At 53.4% G+C, this 16,117-nt stretch overlaps 6 protein-coding genes across 6 annotated transcripts; 3 read left to right on the top strand and 3 right to left on the bottom strand.

The window, feature by feature from the left end:
- Positions 1–490: 490 nt before the first annotated feature.
- M431DRAFT_73176 (hypothetical protein) lies at positions 491–1,344 on the top strand (the record flags this gene model as incomplete). The annotated part of the gene is made up of 2 exons (XM_024922105.1): positions 491–1,137; positions 1,209–1,344. 2 exons carry the CDS (start codon positions 491–493, stop codon positions 1,342–1,344), a joined length of 783 nt encoding a protein of 260 aa, XP_024779971.1.
- Positions 1,345–1,643: 299 nt separating this feature from the next.
- On the bottom strand, positions 1,644–2,888 carry M431DRAFT_73316 (hypothetical protein; the record flags this gene model as incomplete). Its single annotated transcript, XM_024922117.1, has 2 exons — positions 1,644–2,186; positions 2,463–2,888. 2 exons carry the CDS (start codon positions 2,886–2,888, stop codon positions 1,644–1,646), a joined length of 969 nt encoding a protein of 322 aa, XP_024779970.1.
- Positions 2,889–3,648: 760 nt separating this feature from the next.
- M431DRAFT_70816 (hypothetical protein) lies at positions 3,649–5,361 on the bottom strand (the record flags this gene model as incomplete). The annotated part of the gene is made up of 2 exons (XM_024921826.1): positions 3,649–3,846; positions 3,928–5,361. 2 exons carry the CDS (start codon positions 5,359–5,361, stop codon positions 3,649–3,651), a joined length of 1,632 nt encoding a protein of 543 aa, XP_024779969.1.
- A 5,619-nt stretch (positions 5,362–10,980) lies between these two features.
- Positions 10,981–12,337, top strand: M431DRAFT_502404 (hypothetical protein). Its single transcript, XM_024918151.1, has 2 exons — positions 10,981–11,418; positions 11,566–12,337. The coding sequence occupies exons 1-2, from the start codon at positions 11,199–11,201 to the stop codon at positions 12,021–12,023; spliced, it is 678 nt and encodes a 225-aa protein (XP_024779968.1). The 5' UTR covers positions 10,981–11,198; the 3' UTR covers positions 12,024–12,337.
- On the bottom strand, positions 12,022–12,780 carry M431DRAFT_176797 (hypothetical protein). The gene has a single exon (XM_024913082.1). The coding sequence runs from the start codon at positions 12,713–12,715 to the stop codon at positions 12,185–12,187; it is 531 nt and encodes a 176-aa protein (XP_024779967.1). The 5' UTR covers positions 12,716–12,780; the 3' UTR covers positions 12,022–12,184.
- A 465-nt stretch (positions 12,781–13,245) lies between these two features.
- Positions 13,246–15,346, top strand: M431DRAFT_103604 (hypothetical protein). Its single transcript, XM_024911526.1, has 2 exons — positions 13,246–13,833; positions 13,902–15,346. The coding sequence occupies exons 1-2, from the start codon at positions 13,609–13,611 to the stop codon at positions 15,255–15,257; spliced, it is 1,581 nt and encodes a 526-aa protein (XP_024779966.1). The 5' UTR covers positions 13,246–13,608; the 3' UTR covers positions 15,258–15,346.
- Positions 15,347–16,117: the final 771 nt, after the last annotated feature.

The following is a 16,117-nucleotide window of genomic DNA, read 5'->3' as shown; positions in this document are numbered from 1 at the left end:
GACTCGCACCCGGCCGGTGGCGTCGGACTGGAATTGCGGGGGCAGCATCCAAGCTGGAGACGTGAAGCTGAGTGGAGGGGCAGAGCAAGCATGGGAGATTGTCCAGTGTCAGAGTTGATGGCTTGAGACGCAGACCGCCCAGAGGTTTCGAATATGCCGGCAGAAACTTGAACCGCCATCACCACCTACCGATATGGGCTGATGATGGACATGGGCCGAGGTACGGCACTCAACCTCTTACACCCAGCTTGCGTCTAAACCACCGCCAGATACCGGCAAATACTACGCTATGCGGTGACAAATTAAATCGCCGCGGTAAACATATGCAAATCTAAGAAGCAGACCAGTAGTCTTCTCCATCAATACCTTGCTGCGCCAAAAAGCCACCCGAGCTCTGAGCATCGTCATCACCGCCAACCAACCCTAGCTGCCAAGTCTCCTCCAAAACAGCTTCCAATCATACTACACAAGCTACAAAACCCTGCCCATCATGTCCAAGCCGCCCATCCCCAACCTCCGAGACATCTCCATTGCCTCGCCATCCCTCTTCCGCTCCCGCCTCGTCCTCCGTTCCGCCGCGCCCCCCACCTCGCCATCCCCCGAGCTCGACGCTCTCAACATCGACACCGTCTTCGACCTCCGCTCGGGCCTCGAGGTCTCTTCCCACTCCTCCCACGGCTCCGACTCCGCCTTTGCCGAGCAGTGGCCCGGAGGCCCTCGCCGCGTCCATGCCCCCGTCTTCGCCGACGCCGACTACGGCCCCGAGGCGGTCGCCCTCCGCTTCCACGAGTATGCCTCGTCCCACCCCGTCCTCGGCTTCGTAAACGCCTACCGCTCCATCCTGAAATCCGGCGCACCGGCGTTTGCCACCGTGCTGACGTACCTCTCTTCTGACGAGTGGGATGCGTCCGCGGAGAGACCCATCCTTGTTCATTGCACTGCAGGCAAGGATCGTACAGGCATCTTGTGCGCCTTGATATTGAGCCTGTGCAACGTCCCAGACGAGGATGTGGCAAGAGAGTACGGCCTTACCACCGAAGGGCTGAAGGATGCAAAGCCCACACTTGTGAAGCGGTTGATGGCGATGCCGGCTTTTGAAGGAGATCCAGATGGTGCCGAGAGGATGCTGAGTTCAACGTGAGCTCCTTTGTTTCTGTTTCCTTTCCTTCAAACCTCTTTGTAAGTGGACACTGACAATTGCACAACAGGCCTGAGAGCATGATGGCTACGCTTGCCATGATCCGGGAGGAATGGGGCTCTGTCGAGGAGTACATCGTCAACGAGTGTAAACTCTCGCCCGAGACCATTGCTCGCATTCGACAGAAGCTCCTAGTCCCCAACTAGGCAGGCTTGTATTGCCATTCTGCATTATAGACGTTGATCCTATTGCATCGAAAAATGAATTAGACGTGTCATGATGAATAGCCTGTTTTGTGTTGGATATATAAATAATATAGTATGTAGGTATACATTGGTTATTATACATGGCTCGTGTGGTGTATGCGTACATGTATGTATGTTAATAATACAGCTTCGTCTGATCTCTCTTCGGATCAAACCCATTTTCTTTCAAAGTCGTTTCAATGTCATTTCAATACCACCCTCCTGCCCTGTCATTCACGCAAAGTCTATAGCCCCAGAACCTACGGCACAGACGTAGGAATCTTGACCAGACCACGCTTACGGTCATCAAACGGCGCTCCATATCTCCAGCCAGTGCCCTTTCTTGACCGACCATTTCGTCCCACATCGTCCGCGTTGATTTCCTTGAACCGGAACTCGTAGCGGTCCGTTGTTACTCTCGTTGTTGCCTTCTCTTCTCGCTGCTGCTCCTGCACGATGCGTCTCGCTACCTTATCCTCCTCCTTCTGCGTCGCCTCCTTGAATTTGGCCAGGCTTTCTTGCCGGGTCTTGCCCTCTAGAATGTCCCGCTCCATGTTGATGAGCTCAGGCTGTGGTGACCGCGCATCAACAGACAGCATGGTGTCGTGGAAGGCCTTGGCAGCGTCTTCTCGGGTAAAGTGACGTGACTCTGATACTGGCACGAAGAGCTGCTGCATTGTCAACTTGTGGACGTGGATCTCATTGACGGGCTCGTGTGGCAGATTCTTCTCGCCCTCCCGGTAATACGTCTTGGGCAGCATGCTCATGACAGCTTTCGCATAGGGAATGGCCAGTTTTTTGCCCTGTTTTCATTTTACTAGTCAGCACAGTTGTATAACACAATAGAGTATTGCTTATGAAGTAAAAGTGACAAAAGGATGCAGAGGTCGGCGTATTATCAGAACAAATATAATCGTGTTTTAACCATGGAAATAAGTCTTCAAGACTAATCGAATTTTTGGAAATTGTCTCATCATGCAAAATGCACACAACTCTCTGTCTGTCTCGCTTGGGAGAAAGAATAGGGGGAACGGTTGTCAAAAGGGGAACCGGGGGATAAGGAAATTTGCAAAGCTCACCTCTCTCTGCCATTGCTTCTCAACCTCCTTCAGCCTCACAACAGCCGCTACCCGCCTGACGTCGACGCCCATCTCTGCCGAAACGGCCTTTAATGACTCCCCTCTCCCCATGACCTTGTCCCAGATCAGCTCCCTCGAATGCTCATCCAGCACCGGCTGGCTTCGAAACAGCGGATTTAGAGGAAACGGCTGGTCCTGCAGCGGCCCTAAATACCTGGGGCCTCCTTTGGGTTCGGCAAACTCTGAACCTTCCCTGCCCTTGAGCCATTGGTACATCTGCTGTCGAGCCCGGCTCATCTTCTGTTGACACGGTGTCGAGCTGAAGCTTCGCACGAACGGCGCAGACTTTGATTTGCAGGATTGAACCAGACACGCATCGACCACGGGGGCCAGCGGCATGGCAGCCGCAGATAGTCTGGGGGCCATGTCTATTCTTTGTATGTGCTTTTAACAATGTAGGTGCGAATTGATTCGGCTGGATCAGCTGCTCATTGCGAATCGCGTCAATGGCTCAAAGGTCGCCGAGGCTTTTTTGTCGTCATGTCTTGTGAGCAAAGCTGGAGAGGGTATCAAAAAAGCGAAGCTTGGCCACAAATTTTCCGTCTCGGTGTCTTGTTCTCCCGCTTCCGGAGGGAGGGGCATAAGGCCATTGGGGGCACGCACGCTTGGAGCAAAAGAACGAGAAAACAACCATACCCTAATAAGCGCTAGCTGTCTCCAGTCGCATAGGTAGCTCGACATAGCTCCAGTGGCAGCAAAAGAATAAAGAATCCATCCAGATATGATTCAAAAAACAACATGTCACCAAATTACAAGGACTGGGGCCTAGGAGACAGATATCCCGTGTATATTAAGCCTGCCACTACTCGAGTGGACCGACGCAAAATGCGTATATGTATAGTACTCAGCATGCTCGCCACCATACCTTGATGCGATACCTAGCTCTTGTCGAACAAGAGAACAAAGAAAACAAAAGATAAAGAATAAAATCATCATCCGTTCAAAAGCAAAGGGAGCTTGAAACGGGTCAGCAAATCAGCGCTAGATCCATCCTCCTGAGAACCATTTTTTCCATGTATTTGAATCCCTCTCCCCTCCTAGTGTTGCGGGTTGCCCCTCGCCCAATATGAAAGCCGTTTCAAAAAAAAAAAAAAAAAGTCCTAGACTCCGGTGAATAACCATCCGTTTATGACGCCGACATGATCGGCCGGTTCTTTTTTGTCTTGTTTTTATAAGCTTGTGCTTTTGCTCGCTGGGTGGCAGCCTCAATCGCTTCGGCCTTGGCTGAGAGGTCCTTCCACTTGCGCCAACCTTCAAAGTCGATGAGTGCCTGCATACAGCCCCACTCCATCACCTTACGCTCCAGCCAGACAAAGTTGACAGGCTTTGCAAAACTAAGTCAGCGTCATGTTCTTTTACGGAGCATCAATCATGCATGCGTGTATAGTTAACTCGGGTTACATACCTTTGTCAGAAAATCGTTGCAGCCCGAGGCAAGAGCCTCGTGTCGGTCGCTCTGGAGAGAGCTGGCCGTGAGGGCAACGATGATAACGGGACTCTTGAACTGGCCAATGCCCTCGAGGCGATCTTGCTCGGTGAGCTCTTCGGCCTGTGTGGTCTCGGGAATACCGGTGGGTGCGGTAGAGAAGACACCAATGTTATTGATCCTTTCCAGCCGGCGAATCTCTCTCGTGGCCTCCAGTCCGTTCATACCAGGTAGCTGAATGTCCATGAGGACCAAGTGGAAGCCACCGTTTCTCCATTTCTTGACGGCATCTCGACCGTTCATGGCCGTTGACCATCGGACCTTGAGACGCTTAACAAAGGCCTCGAGCAGTTTCAGGTTGATTGGGTTATCTTCAACAATGAGTACGTTGATCGGAGGCACAGTGGCAGTAAGAATGGATGGCGAGGGGGTGTGGTGGTACTCTTGCTGTTGCTGCTGTTGCTGCGAGCTCCTCTTGCTCTTCTTGGGTCGTGAGCTGGGCAAGCGAGGAGACGACAGCCGCTGGGGAGGGGGAGTGCCCATGCGAGCTGACGACGTCATTTCATGGCCCGGTGACTTGGCCATGGCGCCCGAGTGCGTCACAATGTGCTCTGAAGAGCTCGAGTGCGTTCGCGAATGTGAGTGCCGCGAGCGATAATGCGTTGCACCATGAGCATTGGCAGCAGTTGAAGACGCCGAGTTTGGTATGGCGCTGCTGCCGCCGCCACCTCCAGCACCACTCCCTCCTCCATTATGCAGGTTCGGCGAAGGCGTATGAGTTCTTCCAGTTCGCGAGTAGTCTTGGCGGTCGTGACGCTGATCACGGTCCCTGTGCCCACGGGGTCTGTTGCCGCCGGGAGAAGGAAGGGGAGGAATGGGAGGAAGGTGGCCCGAGTTGATGACGGTCATAGAATGGGGCATGGCTCCGTTAGCTTGCGCGGGAACAGACATGGCAAGGCGAGGTGACGACGTGTTTCCACCTACGGGGGGAAAGTAGCCTTCGCCCGTCTCAGATGGGCGCCCATCATCGCCGCCATAGTAGGCAGCCGACGCAGAGCCTGAATGGGGAAGAGGAACGCGCGGAGACGGCTTGGGCGTCGTCGAGGTCCGGGGAATTTCAATGACGAGAGCGTCCTTGACGGTCTGGCCTGAGGGGTAGTATGCGTTGAGGGTTTTGACCATGTCTTCCTCGGGGCCCAGGGTTCGACTGCGTTGGTTATTTTGCGTCTCCTCGCCGACCTGGATGCGAAGAGTGAGGTCGGGTGAATCGAAAGTCTTGCCCAACGAGTTGCCATACTTGCGCAAAATCTCGTCGCGCACATCGTCAACAAGGTCGCCGGGGCGGATGCGGATCTGAGTAGCCGACGCCTTGGGTCTCATGACCCAAATCTTGGTTGGAATTTGTTCAGCCATGCTGCTGGCATCGAAATCGCCGAGGTCTGCAATGTCGTCTATCGAAGATGAGTATCCGATCAAGTCGTCGTGGCGATGGGCGATGATGGATGGTGCAGAGGGAATTGTCGAGGAAGAAAGAGGAGCAGGGCCAAGGTGTTTGGCAGAGGTCACGGAAACGGCAGGAGGGGCTTCGGCGCCTGGGGTTCCGATGACGTTAAGCGAGGCAGTCGCGATGAGTGCGTCGCGGCTGCTGCTGTTGGCAGATGCAGACTTGTCGGCCGACTCGTCAAAGGTGACGGTTTGGTTTGGGTCGCGGCTGGCTCGACGAGGCGGCGCGGGCGGGCGCGTGGACGTGCGGGCGGCGGCAGACGAGTCTTGGGAGGAATTCGGGACGGCTCTAGACAGCACGGACGTTGGCGACGACTTGGTCAATGGAAGGCCGGCTTCAGCTTCGGTTTGGGCTGCAGCTTCGACTCGAGCAAGAGGAGAAGCAGGCGGCGGGTTGGTTGGCAGAAGTGACGCGGAAGTAAGATTCAGCGGGCCATGGCCGGCGCCGGGTGTGGGCGGAGCGTCGATGCCGCGGCCGGTGGCAGCAACGTGCTCAGCAGCTGCCGGCGAGGCGGAGGGGGCCTGTTGCTGGGACTGGGACGAGGACTGCGGGTACGTGGATCGCGTCTGCGATTGCGAAGGCGAAGGCGAGGGCGATTGCGACTCGTCCTCGTCGATGCTGTCGAGGCTGGGCAGGCTGGGAATGCTAGGCAAGATGCTTGGGCCGGGCGTCGGGGGGGCGAGAGGAGGAAAAGTCAGCAGCGCCGAAGGAGTTGGCAAAGGAGGAGATGGAAGCGAAAACGGTGGCGCTGGTTGGCGTGGGCGTTTCTGCACCTGTCTCTGCTGCTGTTTCTGATTCTGCTGCAGATCGCCGCCAGGAATGGGGCCGCCAGCAGAAACGACAGCGCCGCCTGTGCCTGTGCCTGTTGTACCTGTACCGCCAGCGTCGGCGGCAGTAATACGAGGACTAGCACTAGCAGCGTCCGTGGTGCCAGCAATAGTTCCCTGGTCGCTGTTAATAACCGCCATACCTTGTCCGTCGAGCTGGCTCTGGTCCGTCTCGTAGCGGCTCGCTTCTTCACTGTTTAGGCTTCGGCGCGGGCTCTGACCCTGAACGCGGGTCCCTGCCGAGGCCGGGAGCTGGTGCGGGCGCTGTGTTTGCCGTTGGTCTAGCGCTGGTAGTGCCTGTACCATCAGCTCTCCTGTCAAGGCCTGGTGCTGGAGATTGCTGATGGCAGCGGGGGAAGCGGGATCAGAAGCAGGATCAAACGTAGCAGCTGCTGCTGCCTCCGTGTCGACGCCTTGATGCTGATGTTGGTCGTATTGCTGGTCGTCGTTGGCCCCCTTTTCCTCTCCAATGCTGTCGAAATAGCCCTGGGCATGCTTGGACAGCTGCGGTGTGGTAGCTCCTGTTGGCGCCACGGGTATCTGGGATGTTGGTGATACCGGCGAGACTGGCGATAGATGGAAAGCCGCACTGTCAGGGACACTTCTTCGCTTCTCAGCGTCGGCAGTCTGCTTGGGCTTCTGCCACATCCTCCAATGCTGCCTCGTGCGCTGCTGCTCAGCGTCGTTGCTTGTCAGGGCAGAGTCACCAGCTTCGCTGTTATCGTCACCGCCGCCGCAGCCTCCTATTCCTACTTCTCCGTCTTCCGTCATCAGCTCCAGAGACAGCGTCAGTGTCTGGGATGAGGGCTCACGTGGGAATGGGAACGAGGGCCTCCTCTGGCTGATGCCGGGCGTCGTGGGCGGCGACGAAGAGTCACCCTCATCACCTTGAACTGACACCTCGGACTGGCGCCGTCGCCGCCTGAACAGCGTTGCCTTGAGCTTGTTAGCGATGTCCGGCGCCATCCTCCTTCAGCCTCGTTTGCTGCCCTGAAGCAGAAGCGGGAGCGGCAACAGGATCAGGCGCAACCAAGAGGCGTGCCATGCAAAACAGACAAGGGGGATTGAAAATGAGGCTGATGGGGGGCGGAGATTAGAGAGTCGGGATCTGATGAGTCCTGGAGATTATCCGAGAGATAGAGACGGCAAGGGACCAGACGGGCTGAGAGAAGAAAGACGACAGGATTGCTAGAACCGAGAAGAGATTAAGTGGAAGGCCGACAGGCCGGTAGACAGATAGAAAAAAGAAAAAAGAACGAATGCCAAAGAGAGACAAAGTCAGTTGAGTGGGTGAAGAGGGAAAGAAAGGAAGAAGAGGCTTCCGAAGTCGAGAGAAAGTGAGAGAAGGAGAATCGAGATGGAGGAGAGTGAAAAACCGCCGACCCTTAGGGCATCACGACCGCGCATGCAGCTCGCATGATCAGTCGTATTTGGGCGCTTGGACTCGTTGCTCCTGCTCTCGCGTGGTTGTTTGGGGTTGAGGGAGGCGAGGCGAGGCGAGTAGATAAATCAGTTTCTTATGCGAGTGATGGGCTCCAGTCAGTGGAAGGAAGGTACCTGTGCGGGAGTACTGTACTGCTGGACCGACGTTGACGAGGCCTCGCCTTGCCTTTGGGTCTTGCTCTGCCTTGCCTTGCCAGAGCGCAAGTCGAGCCAAACGGAACCAAGCCAAATGGGCTGCAGCCTCTTGGGTCCAGTCCACTGGCAAGCATAGGTACCGGTACCTACGGGGCAGCGACAGGGGACTGCAGTTAATGCTGGCATGGATGGGATGGGATGGATGGATGGATATGCGAAATCCAGGCCAGGCAGGGTAGCCCGCAGGTGTGATTGATACCCGTTTGTGCGGGTATGTAGCATTGACGAGTGCAGGTGCACTCAATATTGTTCAATTGTACATTGTCGTGGTGTTCAAATGCATCCATGGGTTGATCAATACAACCGCTATTCACCTGGATGGAGGGACCGCCGTGGCCCGGGCAAATTTGTCCTCATCCTTGTAGGGGAGGGCCGTCACCTTGACTCGCATCAAATAGTATGGAGCGACCCTTTTTTTTTTCTCGATCCCCCAAGCCCAAGCTCCTCTCACCCATGCTCCAGGCCATGTTCGCGAGATGTGCTCGAGCTAGCTAGCACAGTCTCTGATGCTCCGCAGTAGCAGCATTAGTAGCATCGTGCTCCCTACTCGGTGCATGTGCCTGTACGAGTCCTGTACTCCTACGCGAGAGCACAATGGAAGTGCCTTCTGTAGTAGCCTGTAAATAAACGAATTGAGCGGGCGAGAATGAGGAGTCGGTGATCAATGGACGTCGCCATTCCGGGCCGTTCTGCCAGCTCTGTTCACCATGCAGTCTGAGCATTATTTGATGCTAGCTCAGGTGGCCTCCTTTATCGACAGCCGCTGAGGCTACCGTCCAGCACAAGCTACAGGGGGGTGAGGGTCCAGATGAGAACCTGGAAGGGGAGAACAGTTGAGGCTGCCGGAGGGTCTCTGATAGGCGTCTTAAGCGGATGCACCGGGGGCAATCATCCGCCTGCAAACCAAAAACAGCCAGGGATTTGGTCGAGAAAGAGGGGAGCTCCGGATGGTGGCGCTGCTCCAGCAATCTAGTGCTGGCTGTGGCGGCTGGTCTGGTTGACGCTCCAGATTCCACAATCCATGTCCGCCAAACATCTGGTTTCGCGCATGAAACGTGGAATATCGATTCTAGGTTGATGTTCGATGTCCATGTTAAAGTTCGATGTCCAAGCTGATGTTTTGTTCTCCATCTTGCTTTCATTAGGTTGGCTTTTCTTTTCTTTTCATGGGTCCCCCCATGCCACATGGGTCGTAGGGATTAGTACGACGGGAGTACAGGCGTCGAATGGTCCCTGGGTAGTTGAGTACTAAGAGTTTCAAATTGGCAACTTGTTTATGCATCGAATCATCCAAGCACAAGCAAGCATCCTCACGATGCCCATCTCTATCCGAGCCTTTGGTGAAACAGCCATGCACGTGTTGTGTTACTCCGCAGAGAGACCTGGGGGAATCGAAAGGCAGACCAGACAAATGAAGAAGAAAATCGGGCCATTCTCTTACCGGTGCACTGTGTTGCTGCTGGAAGTTCCGCCCGTCTGTACAGACTACAGGCATGATAGGTATACGAGAGAGGGGGGCGCTCTATTTGCCGCTTCGTGATTGACGCCAATTCGTCGAGCCCTGTCAAATATGTGGTTGCAACGCAGCCAACCCGCCCCGTAAGTGCTGCTCTGTTGCATGAAGCGTGCGCGCAAGAGGCTCAACAAGGAAGTGCCAGACATGCACAGCAGCCGGCTATCACCTAGGGATCAGCTTTAGGGGGGGGGCATCATAGATCCTGCGTGTAAAGCCATCCATCTCTAGACAGCTCCCCCCCTCACATGTGAATTGGCTGTGTGTGTCACGACAGGCGCCACGGTTTGGCTCGAGCTGGGCGGGCGTTGGTGCACGCATGGGCTACTGCTGCAGCTATCGTACGAGAATACGGACTTGCGAGGTTGGCTTGTCCTGTTGCCATTTGACCAACTCACCAGCCGCGGCATTGAATCATCAAGTGCCAAACTCGAGGTCTTTCGTCTCGCCGCGTGTACGAAGCTGCATATCTCACAGCCCTTGAGCACAAGTGCGTGGACTCGCATACATATGCTTAGGCCTGTAACAGGGCAAACATTGAGCCCAGGCCGGCGAACAAAACCCGCACAGTCGCAAACAAGTGGCAGGTGGACGATAATGTGATGAATCACAAACATAGAAGTGTTCGGTCAGCCAGTCTCAATGGGATGCACTTTGACTGCAGCTTCAAAAGATTTGCTTGTACCGGTACCCCGTCAAGCTTCAACGTTGCCACCGTCGAGGGCACATGTGCTCGCTTAGGCCGATCACCGTTTGCAACATCAAATATTGCATCCATGCTCATCATCTTGTAAGCTGGGTTTGCAAGTCAGCCATTCTTTCCCTTCTCCTTTATTTTCCCCTCTTTCCCTGTCTTTGTTATTCTTGATTTTCTTCTCTTCCCTTGCTTGGTCTTTTCCTCTGTCATCGTTTTCGTCCTTGTCTCATTTTGCTCAAAGGCAAGCTAGCTACCCTGTAGACAAGGAGTGATTGAAGAGGGGAAGGAATGTGCCAACTTAAATCTTGGCCATGGGAGAAGAGGGGCGAGATCATCTTGCCCGGGCGGCTGTCAAGTCGGAATAGAGTGTGTCTAGGCTAGGCGCCAGCAGGGTACTCATCTCCACTGTAGCTCCTTCGTGGGACTGGCTAGCAACGCAACTGGCTGCGAAGCTACAGTGCTCGATGCTGTATATCAGCACAAGAGCTGTAAACCCAGCATGTACATGGATCCTCATTTGCTTCTCCGGCAGTGAATTGGAGCTTCTCCCTGCATCCGGCCACCGTGAAATGCATACCTATCAAATACCTTGGACATGTGTAGCCGTAGCACCGAATGCTCGTACAGGTGCAGCACTGGTACTGGTACTGGCGCTCTGACTGCCGGCGTGTCATTCGCCCCCAAAAACCCCCCAGATCCTGCACGAGCTGAGCTGCCCCAGGGATCGGGCCTTGATTGATGGAGGTGAATTCGAGAGCTGGCCAAGCTGGTCGGCGAGAAAAGCGGAGCCCGTGCAATAATTCCGTGGCCCCCACCCGAGCTCTTCTTGTACCTGCATTGCATGGGAATTGCCAGCACACAAGCTCTCCAACCTGCTCACGGCCCAGCTTGTCTCGCCGTGCTATGAGTTGTCTCTTTCGTCTTGTATCCAACGAACCTGATCCTGGAAGACTGCAGCCTCACAGCCTCACATTCTCGTACGCTGGCAGCCAGTGCTAGCATCCGCATCGCCCGTGGCTTGTCGCGGTGCAGCAAGCCCCCCTGTGTCCTTGGTCACAGAGCACCATCATCATGCCAGCGTCGTTGCCATCAAGCCCTCCTCAATCCTCTCAGTCATCCCTGATGGATACCATTCCAGATGACAAGGGTCATGATTTGACCCTGGATAGGCCTTCGCCCCGACGCCCCAGGACGCCCGCTAAGCTCCTGCGCCTTGGGGTGCGGAATCGCCGCCACGAGTACCTGGTGAAAACCCCGTCGTATTTTGACAATCTGGAACATGAACTCGCTGGTATGATATCGCATCTCATTTTTTTTGATCTCTCTCCCGTTGTCGGCTGATGGGTCATGTCAAAGATCCTGTAGCCTCGAGAGAGAGCTCACCATCCCTTTCCAAACCTGACTTGACCTGAAAACCAACCATTGCGGTACCATGTAGATCCTATCCTGTATGAGCGTCTTGTCAAGAGATTTCAGACTCCAGCCGAACGAGAGGCAGAAGGAAAAGCCAAGGGCTATAGTCGCACTCTCGAAGCAGATCTCGTTAGAGGCGAGACAAATCTCTCAAACCTCTATCCAGAACGAGAGCAGGGTAGCCGAACACCACAAGATTCAAAAGTGCTACGCGATGGAGGCGCGGGCACCAATGCATGGGACGCTGACGCAGAGGACAAAGAGCACGGCAAACAGCTTTGGCATGCGTACCTCGAAGTCCGCTTTGTGGAGGGACTAGATGAAGACTTCGATTATGAAAAGGTTGATGACAATTATAAATATGACACCATGGCGATTCAGGATGCCGAGGATGCCTGGTTCGATGACGAAGAGCCCAGTTGGGTAGATGGGGAAACGCAGTTTCCCGTTCGATTAGGAGAGACGGGTATCCAAGATTTTTGAGTCTCATCGATAGAAGCTCCCGTGGTCTTGAACCTTTTCATTCTATAGGGGTTCTCGGCTGAGGGCTGGGAAAAGTAAACAGCCCTCTGAGTTGCCAAGTATATGGCACTGCTGGGCGTGGTATCGCAAAGGACAAGGCTTTCGCAAGCATCTGGCCAGCGCTAGTGAGAGTTTGTGTCATGAAGATAGCGTGTCATGAAGATTGCTTGGTAAAACTTCGTGTCTGTAAACTCCCGATCCATAGAATTTGTCTCCGTAAAAGTCTGTCTTCGTACCCAACGGACAAATTTTACATTCCGGCTCGGTCCGCTTTGCCCAATAAAGCACACATGGCATGGTGCTGACATGTTCCTGTGCTTGCAAGATAGTCGTAGTTGCACTTGTTCAGTATCCACAGCACCGTTCCTGTAAGTTGCAATTGCTTGTAAGCTATAGACAGTAACAAGATCACAACATATGAGGTAAAGGTAATGTAGAGGCCGAATCATCGCGGTGAATACAGTAGGACTCCGTAATAGCAACGACCTTGTTTGACCTGCCTGATTGAGAAATGGTATATTCTCCACATGACGCTGAGCAGATGTTTGTTTCGCTCTTCCAGAGACCAGAATGCTGCCGTTTTCAAGATAGAAAATGACGAGAATGCAGAGCTTGAAGCTGTAGTTCAAACATCGGCATAGTGGCATCTTCATTCGTCTCGCCTGCGCTAACGAGGCGATCAGCGTCCACGATCTGCCCAAGCTGAGGGCTGGGATGCTGTGATTCTTGATACTTAATAGCCGCATCGTATTGCAGTGTGATGGTGGAGCAACTGCCTTTAGTTTGCCCACTAGATGATAATGCAAAAGTGATTAGCGCGTATGCCTCCCATATTCGTCAGAAACAAACCTACAGCTCACTCAAGTATAGTCGAAAGTCGGGTATCGAGATCGAGTGGGTTTCCGACAATGGCTTGCCCTTAACAGGAGCACCGGAGTGACTGGTCCGTTTTCTTCTGAATTGGAGCTTATATCATGGCTCTTGTCCTCGACACACCCAAACCAATCAATGTCCCTACAATCGCAAGTTGGCGAAAGAGTAGCCGTCCCTCAGGTTCCCAACTCGCATTGGTGTATTGTCAGCATGTCTGCCCGCATAAACTCCCGTGTGAGCAGGCCTACAAACAGGAATTATCCCCTGCTTGACACCGGTAGTCAAAGATTCTCCCGCAGCTATGGGTCGTTACGCCATCCGTCGGCGAATAGGACTTTAGCCGACACTGTTTCAACTTGGAAGAGACAGGCAAGTGGTACTGCCCCAACTCCGGAGCAGAGCTTGAATGCGGGGTTCAAAAGGTAATCATGAAGTGAATCGTGTGGTAAACTTCATCGCAATGTCATATTTTCGAGAAGCTCTTGGCAGGGGCTGTAAACCCTTTGCCGTCAGCATCGATCGATCTTCTGTCCCGACGGGATTATCGACCCGCGTCTTCCGGTATGGGGGAGTGTTCTCGTATAAGTATGACCCGGAGAAGCAATGGGAACTGCAATTCAGAGTGTCGAGAAACAAGATTGACTAGACGCGGTCGGAGGAGTTACTTGTCAATATGCGTATATCCTTCAAGTTGGCTTGCACGTTATTGTGCTCTGGGGCTGCTGTGAGCGCACAGTCGCCGACAGTAAACTTGGGATATGCGACCTATCAAGGTACGACATCTGGTGGGATCAATAGGTTCCTGGGTATGAGGTATGCCGCAGCTCCGTCAGGAAATCTGAGATGGAAAGCACCCACGGCTCCTCCCACAGTGTCTGGGGTCCAACAGGCCACACAGGTATGTTTCTCAATCCAACATCTCTACCTTCCCCATCACTGACGTTCTTCATTCCTCATCGTGCTTAGTTTGGGAATGTTTGTATGGCTACCAATGCCGGGCCATCGCCACAGGGCCAGAGCGAAGACTGCCTCTTCGTCAATGTTTGGGCACCTTCGGGTGCTGGCCCCAACTCTAAGCTCCCCGTGTGGGTTTTCATCCAAGGTGGAGGGTTCGAAAGCTTGGCTTCTGCAGGAACAGACGGCAGTGGAGTGGTAGCCAACTCGGGAAACAACGTTGTCTTGGTGACCCTGAATTATCGAGTGGGAATCTTTGGCTTCCTTGCCAGTTCGCAGATCCAGGCCAACGGAGTAGCGAACGCCGGCCTGTATGACCAACAGGCTGCCTTGCAATGGGTACAACAGCACATCGCTCAGTTTGGTGGTGACCCGGCTCATGTCATCATCCATGGACAGAGCGCCGGTGCAGAGGCGGCGTCATTGCAACTCCTCTCCTTCGGTGGTAAAAACCAAGGCCTTTTCGTAGGGGCCATGTTTGAATCCCTTCCTGAAATCACCCAGCCGAAGGTGTCAGAGATTCAATTCCAGTACGATGCTCTCGTTAGCAACGCGGGATGCAGCTCCAGCTCTGATTCACTCTCTTGTCTTCGTGGTCTCAGTACCACATCCTTGCAGCAGTTCAACGTACCCATCGTCTATCCTGGCCGGCCAAATGCCCCAAATTACCCGTATGTGCCGTGCGTTGACGGCGTGTTCTTGCAAACCGGCGCATACGAGGCCTTCCAAGCCGGCAAGTTCGTCAAGGTTCCCATGTTTTTCGGAAGCGTCACAGATGAAGGGACGACCTTGGGCGCCCCCAACGCGGCATCGTCCAGTGATATTCAGACTTTCTTCCAGAACAACTATCCTCGCTTGTCAAGCCAGAATACGTCTGCAATCATCCAGCAGTATCCTCAGAACATAGAGCCCCCATTCAACAACCATGCAGCCTGGTTTCCAGCCGCCGAGCTCGCGTACGGAGACGTGCTCGTCACTTGCCACGGACTCAACTTTGGGAAATATTTCATACAGGCTGGGCAACCAATCTGGACATACCGATTTAATGTCTTGACTCAGAGCAACATTGCAAGCGGAGTCGGTGTCCCTCACGGGTTTGATCTTGGTGCAGTTTTTGGAGGTGGCTACGACAACTCCGATCAGACCAACGTGGCCCGTTTGCAAGGATACTACATATCCTTCGTTCGGTCGCTAAACCCAAACACATTTGCATTTTCTGGTTCAACTTCATGGCCACAGTGGAACGGACAGGCAGGAGGGCAGAGGCTTGTGATCAACAACAACAACACGGTAGTTGAGTCTGTCCCGCAAGCTCAGATGAGTCGGTGTGCTTTTTGGGAGAGCTTGGCTGCACAGTTGGAGATTTAGTGGCCTTCGAGTAGTGGTAATGATAGTGATAATTCTTGAGCCATCAGAAAGCCATGGACGTTCGTGATTGACTTTGTGCGCAAGTGTTGTGTTTTTTAACGATGAGGAGGAGCATAATGTGAATTTTGAAAGCTACTTTCCTTCTCCAAATGTCAGCATATGTAGACACTGCAGGAATCCAAGAAATGTGTGAGAAGGAAAGAGTGTATACGTACTTGTTGCGCGAAGACACCTTTGACTCGATCCGTGGAAGCTTGCTTGTTTGCTGAATGCCTCTCTCTCTCCAATTTTTTTTTCGGCTCTTTCTTTTTTTCCCTTTTTTTTCTCCCCCCACCATTTTCCCATTTGTTTCCAATTCTTTTTTTTCCCCCCCTTTTTCTTTTTCCTTTTCTTTTCTTTCTAAGTCCTATTCTTTTCTCTTCCCATCTCCGTTACCAAGATCATAGATGTCCTAGACTAGCAAACACATAGGTATAGAAGAGTACGTAAAAGAAACGAAAAAGAGTGTGTGACAGATACAGAAGAGTGTATGAAAGAAGACACAGAAGAATGGGCAAAAGAAGGCACAGAAGAGTGCGTAAAAGAAAGCACAAAAGAGTGCGTGAAAGAAGACGCAGAAGACGCAGAAGAGTGCGTGGAAAAAGATACAGAAAAGTGCGTAAAAGAAGACACAGAAAAGTGCGTGGAAGCCACAACAGAATATCTAGCGAATGAGTAAACGTTTGTGGATTGTATAATGGGATGAAGTCTCTCTCACCTTCAACTCCAATCTGTCGAGGCCGAACTCTCGGCTCAAGTTGGCAAAGAAATTGACAAAGAAACTGGCGGAACTGCACTATTGGAAATGGAGGCAGACAAGG

This window comes from Trichoderma harzianum (genome assembly GCF_003025095.1).
Source record: "Trichoderma harzianum CBS 226.95 unplaced genomic scaffold M431scaffold_1, whole genome shotgun sequence".
Lineage (NCBI taxonomy): Eukaryota > Fungi > Ascomycota > Sordariomycetes > Hypocreales > Hypocreaceae > Trichoderma > Trichoderma harzianum.
This window is presented reverse-complemented; position numbering and strand designations above follow the sequence as displayed.

What these genes read in the sequence shown, in the direction of transcription:
- M431DRAFT_502404 (XM_024918151.1), top strand. Translation starts at nt 11,199, where the DNA reads ATGCCAGCGTCGTTGCCATCAAGCCCTCCTCAATCCTCTCAGTCATCC. An exon ending in TCTGGAACATGAACTCGCTG is followed by an intron (nt 11,419 to 11,565) that starts GTATGATATCGC and finishes GGTACCATGTAG; the next exon opens with ATCCTATCCTGTATGAGCGT.
- M431DRAFT_176797 (XM_024913082.1), bottom strand. Translation starts at nt 12,715, where the DNA reads ATGAAGATGCCACTATGCCGATGTTTGAACTACAGCTTCAAGCTCTGC.
- M431DRAFT_103604 (XM_024911526.1), top strand. Translation starts at nt 13,609, where the DNA reads ATGCGTATATCCTTCAAGTTGGCTTGCACGTTATTGTGCTCTGGGGCT. An exon ending in GGGTCCAACAGGCCACACAG is followed by an intron (nt 13,834 to 13,901) that starts GTATGTTTCTCA and finishes CATCGTGCTTAG; the next exon opens with TTTGGGAATGTTTGTATGGC.